At 35.9% G+C, this 18,919-nt stretch overlaps 4 protein-coding genes across 9 annotated transcripts; 2 read left to right on the plus strand and 2 right to left on the minus strand.

Moving 5' to 3' along the window:
• Positions 1-189: 189 nt before the first annotated feature.
• On the minus strand, positions 190-6,752 carry Okr (DNA repair and recombination protein RAD54-like okr). Of its 2 annotated transcripts, XM_076821359.1 has the most exons (12): positions 6,658-6,752; positions 4,699-4,896; positions 4,514-4,628; positions 3,163-3,372; positions 2,897-3,087; positions 2,626-2,828; positions 2,111-2,553; positions 1,775-2,036; positions 1,535-1,700; positions 1,061-1,466; positions 827-990; positions 190-747 (listed from the first exon to the last, which is right to left on the minus strand). In XM_076821359.1, the coding sequence occupies exons 1-12, from the start codon at positions 6,732-6,734 to the stop codon at positions 555-557; spliced, it is 2,628 nt and encodes an 875-aa protein (XP_076677474.1). In that variant the 5' UTR covers positions 6,735-6,752; the 3' UTR covers positions 190-554. The 2 variants fall into 2 exon arrangements, with proteins under 2 accessions (XP_076677474.1, XP_076677473.1); XM_076821358.1 differs by lacking the exons at positions 4,514-4,628; positions 4,699-4,896; positions 6,658-6,752 and adding an exon at positions 3,517-3,687.
• A 149-nt stretch (positions 6,753-6,901) lies between these two features.
• LOC143373800 (glutathione hydrolase 7) lies at positions 6,902-9,339 on the plus strand. The gene is made up of 9 exons (XM_076821360.1): positions 6,902-7,038; positions 7,221-7,387; positions 7,459-7,616; positions 7,673-7,752; positions 7,840-8,112; positions 8,185-8,475; positions 8,553-8,619; positions 8,682-8,915; positions 8,993-9,339. The coding sequence occupies exons 1-9, from the start codon at positions 7,020-7,022 to the stop codon at positions 9,201-9,203; spliced, it is 1,500 nt and encodes a 499-aa protein (XP_076677475.1). The 5' UTR covers positions 6,902-7,019; the 3' UTR covers positions 9,204-9,339.
• Nac (GDP-fucose transporter nac) lies at positions 9,325-12,696 on the minus strand. Of its 2 annotated transcripts, XM_076821371.1 has the most exons (5): positions 12,144-12,696; positions 10,501-10,633; positions 10,227-10,431; positions 10,008-10,146; positions 9,325-9,949 (listed from the first exon to the last, which is right to left on the minus strand). In XM_076821371.1, the coding sequence occupies exons 2-5, from the start codon at positions 10,566-10,568 to the stop codon at positions 9,360-9,362; spliced, it is 1,002 nt and encodes a 333-aa protein (XP_076677486.1). In that variant the 5' UTR covers positions 10,569-10,633; positions 12,144-12,696; the 3' UTR covers positions 9,325-9,359. The 2 variants fall into 2 exon arrangements, with proteins under 2 accessions (XP_076677486.1, XP_076677487.1); XM_076821372.1 differs by lacking the exon at positions 12,144-12,696 and having other exon boundaries at positions 10,501-10,755.
• Positions 12,697-12,785: 89 nt separating this feature from the next.
• Positions 12,786-18,580, plus strand: Adipor (adiponectin receptor). 4 transcript variants are annotated; one of them, XM_076821364.1, is made up of 8 exons: positions 12,786-13,186; positions 13,270-13,411; positions 13,787-14,062; positions 14,127-14,225; positions 14,293-14,464; positions 14,621-15,018; positions 16,595-16,759; positions 16,834-18,580. In XM_076821364.1, exons 3-8 carry the CDS (start codon positions 13,817-13,819, stop codon positions 16,966-16,968), a joined length of 1,215 nt encoding a protein of 404 aa, XP_076677479.1. In that variant the 5' UTR covers positions 12,786-13,186; positions 13,270-13,411; positions 13,787-13,816; the 3' UTR covers positions 16,969-18,580. The 4 variants fall into 4 exon arrangements, with proteins under 4 accessions (XP_076677479.1, XP_076677478.1, XP_076677480.1 ...); XM_076821363.1 differs by having other exon boundaries at positions 12,786-13,182; XM_076821365.1 differs by lacking the exons at positions 12,786-13,186; positions 13,270-13,411 and adding an exon at positions 13,489-13,628.
• Positions 18,581-18,919: the final 339 nt, after the last annotated feature.

The raw sequence follows: 18,919 nt of genomic DNA on the forward strand, positions 1-18,919 counted from the left end.
GTAAATCTTTCGACTAGCAAAGCGCCCATATATTATTGCCGAATTGCGCTTTTTACATACCTGTTCATAAGTACATAACTGTTCCAGCAACTTCTTCATTCGGAGTTCGATAACCGCTTAAAAATACAGACAACTCGTATTGGAATAATAACGGGAGATAATAAAGAAATATAAAAATCAACATTGTAGTACGATTATTTCGAAACGTATTATTTCTTAACTCCTCTTTGCGAATAGAAAAATATTTAATACATACATGATTCTATATTTCCATAAACAAGGATTTATTTTATATGCTCGTGGGTTTGCGCAGATTTTATACTACTTTCACTATTCTACTTCCTTTTAGTTCTATATAATACATAATACACCTGTTTATTTGGAGACAACCATATCGATGTAAACATTCGTATCAATGCAGTTTTCATTATTAAAGAAGATATACTTTCATTGAATATTCTATCTTCTGTACAAAGGCTTTAGCAGCTTTCTAGTAGAAGTATGGCAGTGTAGGAATACAAAGTCGCAGAAACTGATTTTACTACACAACAGTCTCATTTTACTTGCTCGGGTGAGCGATGATGAAAAACAAACGAAATTCCGCTTGACCAGCATTGTCGTAGCGGTAAGTCTGGTAAATTTCGTGGATTATGGGAATGCCTCCAATCTGACAAGTCCGAGTTGCAATCTGATTGCTCAGGAGGTCCTTTCGCTTCTATGCCATTAATGCACCTTTTGCATTTGAACCTAAAGTATGGATACGAACATGTATTCAATTGCATTACTTACAAAAGCAAACCTAATGCTCAGTTTAATTCCTACTCACTTTGCATGAGTATCTGATATCGTATTTTCTTCCAGTTTAAATAAGTCTCGTAAATCGTTCAAAGTGAAATGCCTTGCAACGTCCTCCTCTTGATCAACTACTGTTGAACTTAGAGCTTTTTTATGCGCTTGTCTTTGGAAAATCTTCTCCTCGATAGTGCCAGTCTACAACATATTTAAGTAGATTTAAATGGTGTAAAACTATCAGAAGTTAATGTAAAGTTCCTGTACATACACAAAGAAAACGATAGACAAAGCAGGGTTTCTTCTGACCGTCCCTCCAAACTCTAGCCATAGCTTGATCGTCATTTGCAGGATTCCAATCAGGATCGAACATGACGAGGCGATTCGCGCCGATGAGATTCAACCCACAACCACCAGCTTTAGAACTAAGCATGAAGATGAAATCGCTGCTGTCTGGATCGTTGAACTTATCCACTACTTTCGCCCTTTTCTTAATGGTCATTGTACCGTCGAGCCTGACGTAATTATAGCACCGTTTGTGACACAGCTTCTCGAACAGATCAAGAGTTTGCGTGTAATTCGACACTAATACAATTTTATCGTTTGTTGTTGTTTTAATGGATGCCAGAAGGCAGTCCAATACCATTAACTTGCCGGATAATTCTGGTTGAACTTCTCTGGAAAGAAAATTACAAAGATGAGGATAATACTCGTTAGTATAAGTTTTAGTAGTACTACTGCATACTTAGTACTGTAATTTGCAGGCATTAATTTCGCAGCCCTTTCAAATCCATCAGATTTCTCCAGTATCTTACTATAAACTAAATCAGGGTGATTGCACAACTTTTTCAAAAGTGTAATTGCCGAAAGAGCAGAAAGACTCTTCCCTTTCTTGGGTCTGTCGGAGTCTTCTGTAAAAAGATTGGATACGTGACGGTGTAATGTAAATGATTCCAAGTATAATAAAAAAATCAAGGACACGAACCTTCCATTGATTTTTTAATACTATCGCTTTGTATAAAATTTCTATACAGATCAGCTTGCAATTTTCCCATTTTTATGCAAACCACGAGCTCGTGCTTTATAGGTAAATACTTGGAAAGTAAAGCGCTAGTACGTCTAATGAGGCATTTATTAACAGCAGTTACTAATTCTGTTAAACGTTCCTGAGCGAGTTTCCGTTCGGTGTCTGTTGCGGCTGCGTCTTGGCCGCGTAGAATTGGTATTTCAAATTTTTTTCGAAATTCCTAAGCAATATAGTTGCAATATAATTTACACTGCTGTTGGAGATGCTTCTAAGTTTATACGAACATTTATGTACCTGCGCGGTTCCCAATAATCCCTGATTGACAAAATGTACCAGAGAAAAATATTCTAAAAGATCATTTTGAATAGGTGTTCCGCTAAGCAGCACTCTTCTTTTAGCTTTCAAGCCCATGAGTGCTTGATACGTTTGATTTTCGGAATTTTTCAAACGATGGCCTTCGTCGCACAGCACAAGTCCCACTTCGTCTTGATGGAGAACGTGCGCATGCAAGCGAAACGTTTCATAACTGATTATTAAAATGGGGTTGGCGCATCTACGACCGTACGTCTTCATAAACCCTTTCAGCTTCACATCGATGTCTGCTTTGTTTCCACCATCAATGGCTAATGGTTGAACTCTGTTTTTCAACCACTTGAAAATCTCGTTGTACCAATTTTTAACTAGAGAACTCGGGGCGACGATAATAGCCTTCTCTATCAGTGGCTTAGCTTCTGGCCCTTCGAAACACAATCGTCCAATTAATTTACGGCTTAATGTTGTACTTTGTATATAAGATAGCGATAGTTCACCTTGTTTTAACAGAGTCCACAAAAGAGTTATACATTGCAAAGTTTTCCCAAGACCCATTTCATCTGCCATAATACATCCGTAAGCGTCTTCTATACGCTTTCCCGTTACACATTCGTACATAAATTTCACACCTTCTCGTTGGTGAGGTCTTAATATATTACATAACAACGGATCTACTACTACGTGTACAAGTTGCTTGGTTCTGAAACATAAACATAGCATAGTCACAAACAATTCGAGAACATTTCGGAGAAGATATTTTATACTTACACATCTATCTTTAGTCTGTCGTGCTCAGATAATTCGGGTGGTGAATATACAATAAGTGCGTTAGCTTCATTTGGATCGTATAATGACCTACGAGGACCGGATAAACGTATTCCCAACAAACGACCTGATAATGAGTAACCAGGGATCGGTATCTTAAATGGTTTGCTAAGAAGCTTCCTTACTCTCTCTTCCTACGAATACAAATTTCAATTTCATGGAAACTGTAAGACCAAGGTATACGTCTTCGATTGTTTAAAAATACCTACATGATCAGAGATTGCTCCTTGCGTTGTTTGTACATCGTCAGCTGAAAGAGTGACCATCTTATACTCTGGTATCTGTACATCTTTGATATTACGGCAAAGCTTTTTCTTTGCCGGCTGTACTTGCGGCGTAATTGGAGATACAATCCCGTTATTGGATATTTCAGAAAGCAAGGGGCGCTTGCCTGTCTGACTGGGAGCCAAAGATCGGATCTATCATGCAACGATACACATGAAATTAAAATCTTTTAATATAATATTATGATATTTAACTGTACGTATAATAAATCTATATTTCATTAGGAACCGAATTCCTGTTGTAGTTTTACATTTGAAAGAAATTTTATGAGACTGTACCATTCTGTATTAATGTCCAGAAATTGTAAGTTCCTGATTTAAGATACTTCATCTCGTCACAATGAACTACTGGATGTTGTTATTCACATTCCGTTGATTAAATGCATGTTCAATCCTTTTCCCAAAGAAATAACAAACTTCTGAAGTTTCGCGGTTATGAACTGATACGCCGCTGTGTTTTTATACAGTGATCCTCTTCACTACTGTTTTGTATTCCAGCGCACCTAGTGTGCATAGTTGAAAGCTGATGCCGCTTAATTTCAAACGGGTTATAATGGAAGTAAAACTTATAACAAGAGAAATATATGAAACAACTTTATTCCATTGAGTAGACTCATGTTTCTGCAAATATGTTTCCCAAGAAATTAACTGACAGATCATCGTCGTCCTTTGCAGCACACTTATCATCACATTTTATGTTCAGTGTATTAAAAGTACATTTAACTGGCTTGGATAATTTAGGATTCATGTTTGGTTTTATGCTATAATTGTTTTCTAGAAATTCCAATACAGCTTGCTTATCTTGTAAGTTGTTGAAGAATATCCTATTTTTCTTTGGGAGAAATTTTTCTAACATAAACACGAGGTGATGATGGAAACACATAAACTGTGTTGGTATAATTGATGTAATGTCTAACCAGTTTTGTACACAACTAAGGGGTGTGATCGAATGCCCAGCGAATAGAGCTGGATTCGTCAAAATTCCTCGCGCAGCCATCACTGCGTCGCAATTACTTTCTGTAAAAAGCCTTTCTGCGCTCTTTAGATCTTTCACGTCTCCATTAGCAATGAGAGGTAACTTAACACTGTCCCTTACTAGCTTTAGATTGTCTATATCGATCGGGTCGTTTCTCATCTCGGGGGTTCTAGCATGAACAGTAAGGAAAGAGGCTCCTGCCTTTTCGAGAACACGACAGTACTCAATAGTTCTACGAATATCCTTTAGCAGCCTTATCTTCACAGATACAGTAAAGGGATTTGATATCCGGTTTCTCACTTGATATATCAGATCCTTCACAAGATCCGGTTTTTGAAGCAAATCGGCTCCATACCCTTCTTTCATTGCCCAACGCTGAGGGCAACCACAGTTTAAATCAACACCGTTACAGTACCTACAAACACTTTGGTTAATCGGATACCAAAATCTATACAAATGTAGCTAGTGTACTACTGAAAACTCACGGAGCAACCATTTCTGCCGCATTAAGAAAATCATGTAAAGTATTTGCAGCGAATTGCACAATTAGTGGTTTATCCTCATTATTGGTCGAAAATTCATTGTCTCTAGCTTTGTCGGATCGTATGAATGAATCAGCTAATATCATCGGCGTAAAGCATATGTCACAATTATACTGCCTTACTAGAGATCTAAATTGTAATCTGTAAATAAAGCTCTATTAAATTGAATTCATTTTATTATATATAAAATTTATTTTCAGCCTCAATGGCCTTGAAAAGGAACTTGGTTTTACAATTTTTCTAGTCATTCATCCACTCTGACATTCCTTCTATCTTATAAACTACAATGTAACTCATCTTTCCTTTCTTTTAAACTTCCTTTCTATCTCTCTCATCCACTCTACTATGCTCCCATTTACTGTCCCCTCTAATACCCTTTCTATATTGTATCCTAGTCTCTCTGTTTCCGTGCAGTCTTCAATTAGATGCTTTAAAGTCCCCGTTCCTCTCTGGCACAGTCCACATCTTCTCTCTTCTTCCTTCATCCGATACCTGTTATTCACCTCGAGATTCCCACACCTCGCTTTGGCTATCAGTCTCTGGCTATTCCCTTCCCCTCTTTTACTTAAATACTCAGGCATACCTGTACATCTGATTAAGTTATAATATTTATTGTACCTGGACTTTTTAATACTATTAAATTGCACTTGTGCCTGTACTTCCCTATCTTTCTCTTCGAGTATTGTATGCATTTCCCTACCCTCGTGCTCTAATTGTGTAACCCCTTCTTGGTTATGACCTTTTTTTATCGATCATTTTTTCCTTTATGCATTCATTCCTTTACCCATCTCCGGCTTAAGCCTCCCTCTTCGAATTTCCTTGCTCTTTTCCTTGCTTTTATTCTTATTTTGTCTCGCTTAGTTTCTTCCAAAACTATATACCCTGGTGTAATATCAAAAGCCGTACTTAAATCTACAAAGAATACATATACTTTTCCTCCTTTCTTAAATAATTCTCTCTCTACTATGTGGTGTAGTACATAGATATTGTCCATCGTACTCCGCTGTTTTCTGAAACTGGCTTGCTATTCGCTCAGGATATTCTTCTCCTCCAAATCTGCTTTACATAACAAGCTCACTCCTCTGTAGTTACTTACTACATTTTCATCTCCCTTTTTATATATCGGCAAAAAATTTCTAATTTTCAGTGTTTGATATGTCATGAATGTTTCCTCAAAATTTGGGACTGAAATTCGCAAAAATATCAAAGATATAGACTCTATATCCGTTCTATTCCCCTCTATCCTTTGCTCGTTTTCAAATTCTCCTCCTGTTTCTGAGGTCTGAATCTTATCTACCTTATTTTCAAGCCTCGTGACCCTTCTAGTAACCCCTTTCTTTCCTCTTCCCATTTTTGTTCCCTTGCTTTCCATTCTTCTGTTAATTCTTCTCCTTTATTTCTTTCATCATTCCTCTCATACAATCCATCATTCCGTTTATTTCCTGTTCTTTCCCGCGTCTTTCTCTCCTTTTCTTATCAGAAAATCCTCCATCCCTATCCGCCTTCCCTTTTAATTTTTCACTTCTCAACGTTTTTTCTGCTTTTATACCTTGATTTTCTATCTTACCTGCCTCAGCCGTACCTTTCTGATTTGTCCTATTCATTTCTTATTCGCTTAACCTCTTCTATACAGCGGTTATATCCTAACCTAAAATCTTTCCTAAAAGCCTTTCCCTGTTATCCTTCTTTCCGTCCTGTTTTCTTCTTCTCTCCCCCCTTTCTAACTTCCATCTACTCCCCAGACCTAATTTTTATATAATATTCTCCTAAAACCGAAATTTTTCGCAAATTATTCACCCACCACGCTTCGCCCGACGCTGACTCTCACACCGCAAAAAACCAAGTTCCTGAATTCATTTTATTACATGAATATTAAAAGAACAAACGATCGTTATCACTTACTTGCTGTACCTAACCATCGGTGCGCATACTTTTATCATTCTTGGCTCTTTAAGTATCTCTAATATATCGGACGACATTTCAATCTACTTTTATCTCTCCTACCAAGAAATAACATTTGTTAATTGTAAATTTAAACATGTATATAGTTCATTGTACGGTATTGAATAAAGCTTTTTACAATAGCAGAGATTAATTAATCAATTAATTTCATTGAATGTATTCCAATAGTGTTCCTTAAGTATTACAGTATGTGAAACAGGTGAAATTTACAGTTAGGTAAACACTGTGCATGTCCCCTCAACAGAACAACATAAAATCCATTGACACATCTTTTCTCAATCTGTACAATTCATGTACTCATAATGCATTACAATAACCCACGTAAGTATCGTATAACTTGATTTGTTTTGTAAACAATACAGGTACTTAATAACTGGAACATAACCTCGTTAATTATAACGGTTACTTAAAACTAATTAACATCCACAAACTTTGTGAAATACTTTTAAGAAATGTGATTTAAGAAATCAGCTTATAATATTATATCATTCTGATTTTAAAAGGCCTTACAGAAGAATGCCCTTTGACAAAGAGTGGAAGTTATAAACAGAAGTTGAGCATGTACTGTGGAGATGGTTTGAAATTCATTATAAGTTGCTTTACTATTCTGACTATTTCCATTACGACAACTTTAATTCTACAAATACTTTATGCAGACAAAGCTCCTCAGGTATGGTTGTTATTATTCAAGAGGATGTGGAAATAATTATAAATATTATTTATAATGCTACTCTGCATTAGGATAAAGCTGGTGTTCATGGCGCAGTTGCGACTGATTACACAAATTGCTCACAAATTGGAACTAAAGTATTGCGAAAAGGTGGTAACGCAGTGGATGCCGCTGTGGCAGCTACGATTTGTATGACAGTAGTAGCTCCGCATAAAACTGGTCTTGGTGGGTAAGTCGCGAATGAAATGCTGTTAATATTTATCATTACTGCAATTGCAATTACAGGGGTGGTTGTGTTATGATATATAATCATAAAGAGCAAACGAATCCAGTTATTATTGATTTTTCCAATAATACCGCTGAAGGTGCATATTTGAATGTCACTTTTAGAAAGAATAAACGTTCAAAATTTACCCATAAACATTTCGTATTATTGACGTAATCTGTGTTAGATATTTCCATCCAAAATGGAATGCGAATACCAGCTGTACTACGAGGATTAGAACATGCGCATACTTTAAAAGGCAAATTACCATGGAGCGAACTTGTTAAGCCTTCTGTAACTCTAGCTGCAGAAGGATTCGTTGTATCAAAGGAATTAGCAACCGAAGTATCAAAGAATATTGACTACGAAGTTTTATATGGACAGCTTAATGCAGGGGATATATTGAAGTTGCACGACCTTAGCGATACATTGAATGCAGTAGCACAACATGGTACCGATGGTACATTTCATATTTTTTGCTACGTTCACTATAATTAAGTAACTTGGAATTGACTATCTTTCTTTTCCCTAGTATTGTACAATGGAACTTTCTCACAGAAAGTTCTACAGGACAAAAACCAGCATTCAAAACTGCTTATTCAATTGTCAAAGTATAAACCTACTATGTACTTAGCAAAGAAATCAAGTTTTTATAAACACGCCGTGTACTATCCTCCACATATGTCAACATTACAATCAATGATCGTGTCATTAGAGAATCTTAACATATCTGTTAAAAATGCATCCACAATTGAAACACAAATTCATGTAGCTGAAACGCTAACACATTCGATTACACTCCCATTTCAAATAAAGCAAAATGGTTTGTAGCATTTGTTATATAATTATCTTTGTTTTAATACGCTTTACAGTAGTACTAATTTCATGAAGTAATTATAGCCGAAGAAGAAAGATATACCGGAGTTATGGCAATGGACTGGGAAGACACTTATGTTTGTATCATAACGTTAGTATTAGAAACTACCTATACATTATAATGAATGAATTATTAATTCAGCTGCATTACAGTGGACTCGCCGCACCATTTGGTCAGCGGTACATGTCGAGTGCAGGTTTTCTGCTAGATAAAAGTGATACCAACAATAGCTTGTCTTTGCTCGCCCCAATCATTTATCATAATGAGAAAGTATTATGTGGGTTGCGCGGTGTATTTGGAACAGATGATACTTTAATTATCGGACAATTGTTATACAGTATCATTGTACGGGGATTAAATGTTTCTGAAGCTATCGAATATCCCAGGTATGAAATTTCGATTTTTACTTTAAATCCTGATGATCGCAATGAAAACATTCATTGAACTCTGCCATTACGTTTAGGTACTATTTTTTAATGGACGAGCTTGCCGTAGAGAGCGATCAGAAACATTCTGTAAATACTTTAATACGAAATCAATTGAATTCAATAGTACCAGTACTACACGTGGATACCGAGCTGGTATTAAAAAGTGTGAATGCAATCATAAAAAGAAAAGACTTAATGTCAAGTCATTCGGACAGTCGCGGAGGCGGCCTTGCATCAAGATTTTAAATATTTATTTATTCCCCCTTCTTAAGACTAATATTCAATAATACTTATTATATTATAAAAATAGTAGTTTTTTAATGATTGCTTATTTTTATACATGTTTTTATACAATAAAACTAATGTGTTCAGAATCAGTAAATGGTAAAATCAAATAATTTATTACACTTTCAACAGTTGCTTCTCCTCCTTATATCCTTTACTCAAGTCAAGTTGCCTTATTCTGGCATATATCGCACTAGCACCGAGCACGATGAAATTACTTATCCACCACATGAACGATTTCTTTTCATTGAACCAATATGTCGCCAAGACTGTTTGCACGCAAGCTTTAGCTGTTCCACTAATGTTATGCGTCAATGGGGATGTTACCTTTATCTGAAGTGCAGTGACGTAGCCGATAGCAAACCCACAAATGCCACCAATGACCATGGCAGCCCAGAAAAGCCAGGATCCAATTTTATCGTAATTATATACAGTGATGTGTTCCCCATTAGCTACCATTAGTGGAAGAAATATAATAACGCTGTACGCGTTGTTATAATAAGAGAGTAGCCAAATATTTTGGTTCAATTTAGGAAGAACTTGCTTCATGTGAATGGAATATATGGAAAGTGTTAATGACCCGAGTACACCGAAAATTGTCCCTATGACAGATAGAGAACCGGCGAGGTGTTCCTGGTCCACGCCAAGCCAGAATCCGATCACGATTAATCCACAGCACGTGATACATTTCAGAGAAGTCTTTTGACCTACGAAATTATAATAATCCATTATGTCTATCGTTTAACTTCGGAGAGGAATTCTTACCAAGTATAAGGTATGTGAAAATCACGTTAAATACAGTCGTTAACGAACGTCCCACGTAATAAAATGCAACATCGACGTATTTCAAACATAGGTTGTTAGTTGCGATCATCCCAGTAAATAAAAGTGACAGTGGTAATATCTGCAAATATAAAAATCGTACATGTAGAAAGGTTGTTATGCGACACTAGCAATTATTTTTCTGCTAATTGTAAACAATACCTTTCTAAGAGTTTCCATAGTATAAGGATTGCCATCGGGGAACGTAACATATTCCGGAAACCACCTTGATAGATGGCTAAGAGTTGTACAAATAAATAAGCTAACTATACACTGACACCACGTCACAAAAAGTGGCGCATCCAAATTTATAAGATCGCTAGACAGGAGAGCTTTGTTTATAAATACTGTCAGTATAGAAACGACCCTGCAAAAAGATTCTGCTTGTCATAACTGATTATCAACAACACTCGACTTCATTCTTTTCTCAACTTACCAGTACGCTGCAACTACAAGCGTGATATGTATCACTTTGGACAGAAATCCATGTTGGAATTGCGACATTATTAGTCTTTTATTTATTCCGCTATTGGTTGCTTTTTTAACATTGCAACGTACGCATCGTTTCTCTGAATGAGAGTAGAGAAAAAACGATAAATGAAATAAAGGAGGCAAGGAGGGTAACACAGATATGGAAATTTATAAATAAGGAAAGGAGAAGGAAGATGGAGATAGGGGAAAAGAGCACGATCAAGGAATGGAGAAAGCACTTTATCAAGTTGTTAGAGGAAAAGAGTAACAATGCAAAAGAGAAAAAGGATAGAGGCCGAACACGCGGAAGAGGAGTGATGATGTGATAATGGTAGCAGAGAAGGAAGAAGATACGAGGGAGATGTTGCGAAGATTGAGAACGTATCTAGGTAGGAAAAAGTTGGAACTAAACGTCGAAAAGTCGAAGATCATGGTGTTTAGCAAAGTGTTTAGAGGAAAGAAGAAGAAGACAGAGTGGAAGTGGATTGGGAAGGAAATTGAAATGGTTAAGGAATTTAGATACCTGGAAGTAAAGCTGCAAAAGAAGGAGGACATCGCAGGACATATTAGGAAAAGGGAGAACGCAGCAAATATGGCAGTAGGACAAGTGTGGGGCATAGGGGAGAGATTATTTAGAGATGACTGTAAGAAAAGGATGCTTCTATTTGACTATTTAATAGTGGGGATAATGATGTGCAGGGTGGAAATATTTGGATGGAGAGATAGGGAGGAATTTGAGAGGGTGCAGACAAAGTACATAAAATGGTGCCTAAAGCTGGACAGAACGACGCCGGACTATATTGTACTGGAGGAAACAAAGAGGGAGAAGCTACAAGTTAAAGCGGGAGCAATAGCAATTGGATTCAAGGAAAGAATAGAGGATATGGGAGAACTTTGCCTGCGAAGGAGTGTCTAAGGGAAAGGAAAAAAGAGGGGTGTAATACAAGAAATAATAGAGAGAGGACAGAGTATTTAAATAGAAACGGGTACAGTCAATTAAGTATAGAACTATAAAAAGGGAAAGGGAAGCAAGGTATAACAAAATGTATAAGTACATATAAAGGCTAAACTTACCAAAATATTTGGAAGAGAGAGGAGTGAGAGAAAGCCAGAGCTTTATGGCAAGAGCAAGATGCAGAAATATGGAAGAGGGGAATAGATATTGGATGAAAGAGGAGGGTAGGAGGTGTAAGTAATGCGAAAGAAACATAGGGTTGTTAAAACATCTGACGGAGGACTGTACAGGGCTGGAAAGAATAAATATAAGTGTGGAAAATATACTTCAGGAGAGACGGGTAGAGGTGGTGGTGGAGTGGTTAAGGGGTATAGAAGGAAGCAGGAAAGAAAAAGATAAGGAGAGAGGGCAAAATGATACCAAGGAATAACAGCGTGTAATAGAATAGAATGTTAGGAGAGGGACTAGTTTTAATAGAAAAGCGGATAGTATAGGACTGCGTGGAATGGGTATGGATGAATATGAGCGAGCGGGAGATACGTGTGGGCGTGAGGTTAAGAGGAATTGTAAACCAAGTTACATTTCTGGACCGCAAGGTCGAAATTAAATAAATATATATATATATATATATAGTATATAGTATATATATATACTATTTCAACTGTGTCAGCTCCAATTAATAAATACACCACATTGTGTCATTTTTCAAAAATTCATTATTGTCTTCGCCAGTTTCGTTTCAGGTTATGTCACGGAGGAACCAGCCACGAGCAACACGCTTGGATACACCGCAGCGACAATTCGACACCCAGTCATTATTTTAAATCTGTTATCATGTTTACACTAGCCGTAGCATATGCAAAGGCTGTTTAATAATAACGAATGCTTCAATTTCCATAAATTACTAAAAAGTTTTACTATATTTCTATTCTACTACAATCGCATTAATACATAATCTCATCCGTGTTATCCTTGCATATATATGTATATAGGTGTACAATATATTCTAATCCAGAAGGATTAGATTCTGATCCATAGTATTGGAATGATTCATGTAACGCAACATAGACGCATCTATGTTTAGCATTTAGTTACGATACATCTAAAAGTCGTAATTACAGTTGAAATTATCTAAGCTAATAAACATCTAATTTCTTTGCCGGACTTAAGTCACGCCCCTCTCCTTTTACCGAATAAAACGTGAGTATTTAAAAATAATAGATCTAACGTCTGCCCTAACTTTCCACAGGAGATAAGTGCATGCCGTAGTGCGTAGTAAGTTACTACTTAGTAACGCGGTTGGCACTTATTGCGCAACCCAATACCATTGACCATCGTTTAATTACGAAATAACGGGGTGTATGTACTTCGATATCTCCAGCTTTTGATTCGCTTCCTACATGTACAAGCAGCCATACGAATTTCACATGTTTGACAGTTATTCGAAAATAATAATATAAATATACTACAGATGACAACTGGCATCTAAATGTTGACACGTGGTACCTAGTAATCGGTCATTCTCGACCTTTGTCGACCCGATGAACAATTGAAAATCGTCAGCCGAGTATAAAATAATTCGCACCTACTCGGGATTATGCTTCGAATCGTTTCGTGTCCATTTATCGCTGGGAAATCGGAAACCTTTCTCTCGGCGCAGATGTAACAGCCCGGGGAACTGTCGCTCGAGTAGTACGTATTAAATATGTCACCTATTCGATCCGTCAATTGAACTTTGTACTTACTAAACTTACTGAACCAACTATCATATCGTTTTAGTTTTTTCTTCGTCGAAGAACCTGTGTTTCGAGGACCCGTAAGAAAATGTTCGATAAATTTGTCCACTCGCCTGCGAAAAGCACCCTGTAGTCAGGATTTATCGAATTATTCGTCAACGGTCGACGTTTCCGCAATTGTTGACGTATGTGAACATTTATCGCATTTCATTATATAAGGAATCATGACCTTTGTAAATAGTGGTATTATTACTGTAAAATCATGTTGTATCTAGTCATTCGTGCGACATTCGGCAAGTTGGCTTGTTCCGAGCCCCCGCGAATTCGCGAAGCTCGTAAATTTATCGCATTATATAATAAATAGTATTATTTTATTCTATTTTTTATCTCAAAATAATTTTTGTAAGTGTGCCCAGATAATATTTAAACAGTGAATTCACATTGAAACCTAGTTCTACTAAACCTAATTGCCGTTCAATCAACTTCATATTTCTACAATATATGTATCAATGTTTACACCACAGTGCTTGTGTTTTCAATCATTTTGAATCCTTTTTCAGAGTCTTGAAGTTAGTTACCGCAATTCCAGAATGTCGCAATACGAGGATGTGATATTCGAAGATAAAGGAAATGACGAGAATAATATATTAGATTCGGGAATCCGTCATAGGATTCCATGGAGCGATCGTGTGTTACTGAGTAGCGAGGTGCCAGGGTTGCATGAGGTTAAGGAATTATTGGATGATGACGACGCGAGTTGTTTGGCAGAGGAGGAAGATGGAGTTGGTTGCCCTTTACCTTCGACTCCCGAAGATGATCATCTTCTGGATTGTGAGGTACGTAATCGTGACTTTGACGCAAGGCTGATCGGATCGTGTGACTTAATATTTTATGTCGTAGATGACAGAAGTGTTGAAAGCTGGTGTATTGAGTGATGAAATTGATCTTGGCGCGTTAGCACACAATGCCGCTGAGCAGGCTGAAGAATTTGTTCGTAAGGTAAACATAACGAGTACTGTGCATACATTTATACTATGCAGATTCATTAACGGACTGTTCTCTGAAGGTATGGGAAGCATCGTGGAAGCAATGCCACTTTAGAAATCTCCCAAGGTGGTTACAAGATAATGATTTCTTGCATGCTGGTCATAGACCACCTTTACCATCATTTTATGCCTGTTTTAAAAGTATATTTCGAATTCATACAGAAACAGGAAATATTTGGACTCACTTGCTTGGTAAGACGCATCATTTACGTTTTAACCAATCCACCATTAATACTACACATTTTATGTATCGTTTATGTGCCCCTTCGCTGTAATAATCAATCGATCGTAAAAGCAGAAAGAAGTGTCTTCTCGCTAATCTCTAATGGATTGATGTATGTTGTTTAGGATGTGTGGCATTCATTGGCATAGCTATATTTTTCATAACACGACCTCCTATAGAGATACAATTGGAGGAGAAACTGGTATTCGGAACCTTCTTTGCCGGTGCTATTATATGTCTAGGAATGTCGTTCGCCTTTCATACGGTACACTGCCATAGCGAATGTGTTGGGAAACTGTTTTCGAAACTAGATTATTGTGGTATAGCTATGCTGATCATGGGTAGTTTTGTACCATGGCTTTATTACGGTTTCTACTGTGATTACCAGCCTAAGCTCATATACTTGTCCGTGGTGGTAATACTTGGTGTAACGAGCATCGTTGTGTCATTGTGGGAACGATTTGGTGAACCAAGTTACAGACCACTGAGGGCAGGTGTTTTCATGGGATTTGGCCTTAGCGGGGTAAGCCATACCTATTATATATACATATATATTAGAGTTGTTCGAGTACTCGAAAAAAGCGAGCAGCTAGAAAGAACCGAGTAGCTCGAATATTTGCGAGCGGCTCGAAGAGAACCGAGCAGTCCGGGTATGTCGAATAGTTTGAAGCTTGAATGTTTCGAATATTTTAGAATACATATGTTTATCTACTGGATAATGGTTCGTAATAATGCGAGTAAGTAAAATGTAAACTGCAAATGAAAATATTCTCTAACTATTGAAAATAATTTTTTGCGTATGTATGATTTAATAATATTTCTTTTTGCGCTTTCCTTTATTTTTCTTTCTTTTTTGCTTTTTTCCGTATGGATTATATTTCTGTCGAGTCACTGTTAACAAAGGCTGTTACCCGTTAACAAAAAATGAATAAATATAAATAAATAAAGAATTCAAAGAGTCAAAATTAAGATTATGGGTTTTTCCATGTGTGTCTAGATGAAAACTGAATGTTTGCAAAATATGACATCTGTACGGCTAGTCCAGTGAAATTAGGATCTGTCTTCGGAATAAATTCCACCAAGCTAAATTTTGGTATGGGTCTTTATTTGGTCGTTTTAAACAATATGTCAAAACTCCCCATCGATCCGACCGCCGCTAAAAATTTTACAGAGGATTATCTAGCAGTTTTGCGAAAAACTGTTGTTTTTTTTCAACTCTCTGTAAAATTTTTAGCGGCGGTCGGATCGATGGGTACTTTTGACATATTGTTTAAAACGGCCAAATAAAGGCCCATACCAAAATTTAGCTTGGAGGGAATTATTCCGTAGATTGGGCAGATTTCCGTCTAATTTCACTGGACTAGGCGTGTAGTTTAGAAACAAAGCGAGGTAGCAAATCATGATGTGTCAAAGTTTTTGTTAGGCATTGCCCACTACTGAAGACGCTGCAGAATTCAACGACCTGGAAGACTTGGAGGATGAAATTAATGAAAATTTTTAAAAAAATTAATCTCCACACCTTTTCGTAGAAAAATAATTACTATTATTAATTCCCTGTCTTAAGTTACCTACTATTTCCATATTCAATTAATATTTTGATTCAAGTTTCTTAATGCGTGACTAAAGAATTCATTTCTTTAGTCTTAATGACTCTTTGAATTCTTTATTTATTTATATTTATTCATTTTTTGTTAACGGGTAACAGTTTTTGTTAACAGTGACTCGACAGAAATATAATCCATACGGAAAATGCAGAAAAGAAAAAAAAATAAAGGAAAGCGCAAGAAGAAATATTACTAAATCATACATACGCGAAAAATTATTTTCAATAGTTATCCAGTAGGTAAACATATGTATTCTAAAATATTCAAAAAAATTCAAGCTTCAATCTATTCGACACATTCGGACTACTAGGTTCTCTTCCAGCCGCTCGAAAAATTTCAAGTTCTCGGTTTTCTTCGAGCTACTCGGTCCGAATTTCAAGGTACTTGAATATTCGAGTACTTGAACAGTCCTAATATATATGTGACGTCTGCTTACTAATTGTCAGTTGCATCGCGTGACATCTTAACATATGACAAAAATGATGATTCTTGCAGGTAATACCAGCGTTTCATTATGCCATCGCGGAGGGATGGTTTAAAGCAATTAGTCAAGCATCTCTTGGATGGTTAATATTAATGGGGTGTTTATATATCTTAGGTGCATTGTTTTATGCGTTAAGGGTACCTGAACGATTTTTCCCTGGAAAGTTTGATATTTGGGTAAATATATATTCATATTATATCTCTGTTTTTATCTTATGCACATTTCACGTCCAAGTATTTCGTTCTTTTAGTTTCAGAGTCATCAAATCTTCCACGTATTAGTAATTGCAGCTGCTTTTGTCCATTACCATGGAATAACTGAGATGGCTATGCATAGAATGACAATAGGGCACTGTGCAAATCCGTCGCAGGTGATAGCTTTTTAATTATGCAACAGGCATATGATCGTGTTGTTGGATTTCATCTTCTATAACTTTATCGAGACTTGAAGAAATTCCTAAATCTTTGTATGTCAGTAGATCTGTACTATCAAAGAACTGCTGGAAACAATATCGTAAGAAAAATCACCCGGGGCAAGACTAGTTAAATTCTATCACAATTGAAAAGATTGAAAAGTAAAATTTATAAATATCCAATGAAAACAATAAAGTACAATATGTGATAATGAAGATTACTAAGGATACATTTACGAGATTTAATTAGAATTTTTTTACACCTTTGCAAATTTTGAATTCGTGAAAGAAAAACAGTGTTGACCTCATGTCGAACGCTAAGCGCAACATTTCAAACGTTTACGACACGTTTACCAAAAATTTCAGCAGTACAAAGTAACGAGTATGATATAACCGTTTACGCTCGTTGTTCCTTACTTTATTTAAATAATTTATGCGAATAATACAAGTAGTTTATTCTACGAATGGCGAATATGTTATACTGGAAGCGGATCTATCATTAAAATTACTTCATTCTACTAAATAATAATGACTGATCTCTTGCTTCGTGCAGTTCTCTTGTTGGAGGCGAGTTAACGGAAAAAATTCAGATATACGAAACAAAGTACAGAGATATATGGCAACGAACGAAACTTATATTAAGATTTAGGAACTGATCATAAATACAAATAATTTTATAGCGTAAGCACTACAAAAGTTGTAATATATCTTTGAACACAAACATTGTTAAAGCAATGAAAACTATTTATTATAATTATTATGGGAACTATAAAAAGAAATTCAAGTTCATTTGAATCAAGTTTGTAAGAAAGAATAATGTCGATTCCTTTTCAATGTGTGCAGATCATTGATATTAACACAATAATTTTCGCACTCTACTCTATTTAAAACAGCGATCGCAGTTTCCACTTCTTCAGTATTAGTAATTTTTATTAACCTAATTCTTGTTGAATATTTACCATTCTTTTTTTCTTTTCGTTCTTTCGTGTTGACCCGTGTTTCGTATTTATCGTGGAATACACAAATTTCATTGTATTTCTGTTGATTTTTTTTATATAAAGTGAAAAAAAGATGTTGAATATTTCTGTTATTATAGAGTCTAGTACTTATAAAGGGATATTGTTGAACTTTTTACATAAATAATTCTTGATATTGGTAAATTAATAAAGGAGGAAATTATGCATTTCAATATGTAGAAACACAATTATCCTACTTTATGTAATTTCCCAAAAATATATTTTTCTAAACGAATATTGTAGTATCATTTGTGAAACTACTCAACTCTGCTAGAAATGTCTCTACCCGATATAACAAACGACAATCAGAAAATCAGAATATCTGAGAAGGAAAATAGGCTTCAAAAACTGTCTTCTTGTAACCACCTGAAATCTATACTGAAACAAAGATTTACCTAATAATCTAACGATCAGATATAAAGAGACCTATTTGTCAAATTGTACAGACTACAACAGCAAAGCTTGGCATTTATCATTAACGATGGTACAGCAACGTCTAAAGTCTAAGTTTATGTTCCAATGATGTACAACTCATTTCTGTCGTCGGAGTAAATATTTATATTGAAGTATGCAAAATTGTCATTCATTCTTCTCTTTTATGCGCGCTCAAAAACAATTCGGTCGCAACTTCTATTATTCTAAAAATAGTTCCGGTCATTTCCTGTATGTTTTTGTATAATAAAAAAAAACAAAAAGATTTTTATATAAAATACTTGTATACGTATGTTATTAAAAACTTAATAAAAAGATTATGTTTGCTCAGAGCTTCAAGATTTTACAAATAATGTTTGATTGCAGAAACCGATTATAATACAATCTAGGTACGCGACGTCTAGATTTGAAAATTTTACAATCCCCTGCGTAATTTGAAATTAATCACGAATTCTGAAAATAGATCTAACTCGATC

This window comes from Andrena cerasifolii, chromosome 10, assembly GCF_050908995.1.
Source record: "Andrena cerasifolii isolate SP2316 chromosome 10, iyAndCera1_principal, whole genome shotgun sequence".
NCBI lineage: Eukaryota > Metazoa > Arthropoda > Insecta > Hymenoptera > Andrenidae > Andrena > Andrena cerasifolii.

Bases quoted from the DNA above. Each gene is read 5' to 3' on its own strand.
- Nac (XM_076821371.1), bottom strand. From the start codon at position 10,568: ATGTCGCAATTCCAACATGGATTTCTGTCCAAAGTGATACATATCACG. The intron at 10,432-10,500 runs GTAAGTTGAGAA...ATCTTTTTGCAG, and splicing joins CTTGTAGTTGCAGCGTACTG to GGTCGTTTCTATACTGACAG. The intron at 9,950-10,007 runs GTAAGAATTCCT...ATAATTTCGTAG, and splicing joins TTTCACATACCTTATACTTG to GTCAAAAGACTTCTCTGAAA.
- Okr (XM_076821359.1), bottom strand. From the start codon at position 6,734: ATGTCGTCCGATATATTAGAGATACTTAAAGAGCCAAGAATGATAAAA. The intron at 3,373-4,513 runs GTGAGAAACCGG...GTTGCATGATAG, and splicing joins TGAAGGATCTGATATATCAA to ATCCGATCTTTGGCTCCCAG. The intron at 1,467-1,534 runs GTATGCAGTAGT...TTTTCTTTCCAG, and splicing joins CCTGCAAATTACAGTACTAA to AGAAGTTCAACCAGAATTAT.
- Adipor (XM_076821364.1), top strand. From the start codon at position 13,817: ATGTCGCAATACGAGGATGTGATATTCGAAGATAAAGGAAATGACGAG. The intron at 14,226-14,292 runs GTAAACATAACG...TGTTCTCTGAAG, and splicing joins CTGAAGAATTTGTTCGTAAG to GTATGGGAAGCATCGTGGAA. The intron at 15,019-16,594 runs GTAAGCCATACC...TGATTCTTGCAG, and splicing joins TGGGATTTGGCCTTAGCGGG to GTAATACCAGCGTTTCATTA.
- LOC143373800 (XM_076821360.1), top strand. The intron at 7,388-7,458 runs GTATGGTTGTTA...ACTCTGCATTAG, and splicing joins ATGCAGACAAAGCTCCTCAG to GATAAAGCTGGTGTTCATGG. The intron at 8,620-8,681 runs GTTAGTATTAGA...GCTGCATTACAG, and splicing joins ACTTATGTTTGTATCATAAC to TGGACTCGCCGCACCATTTG.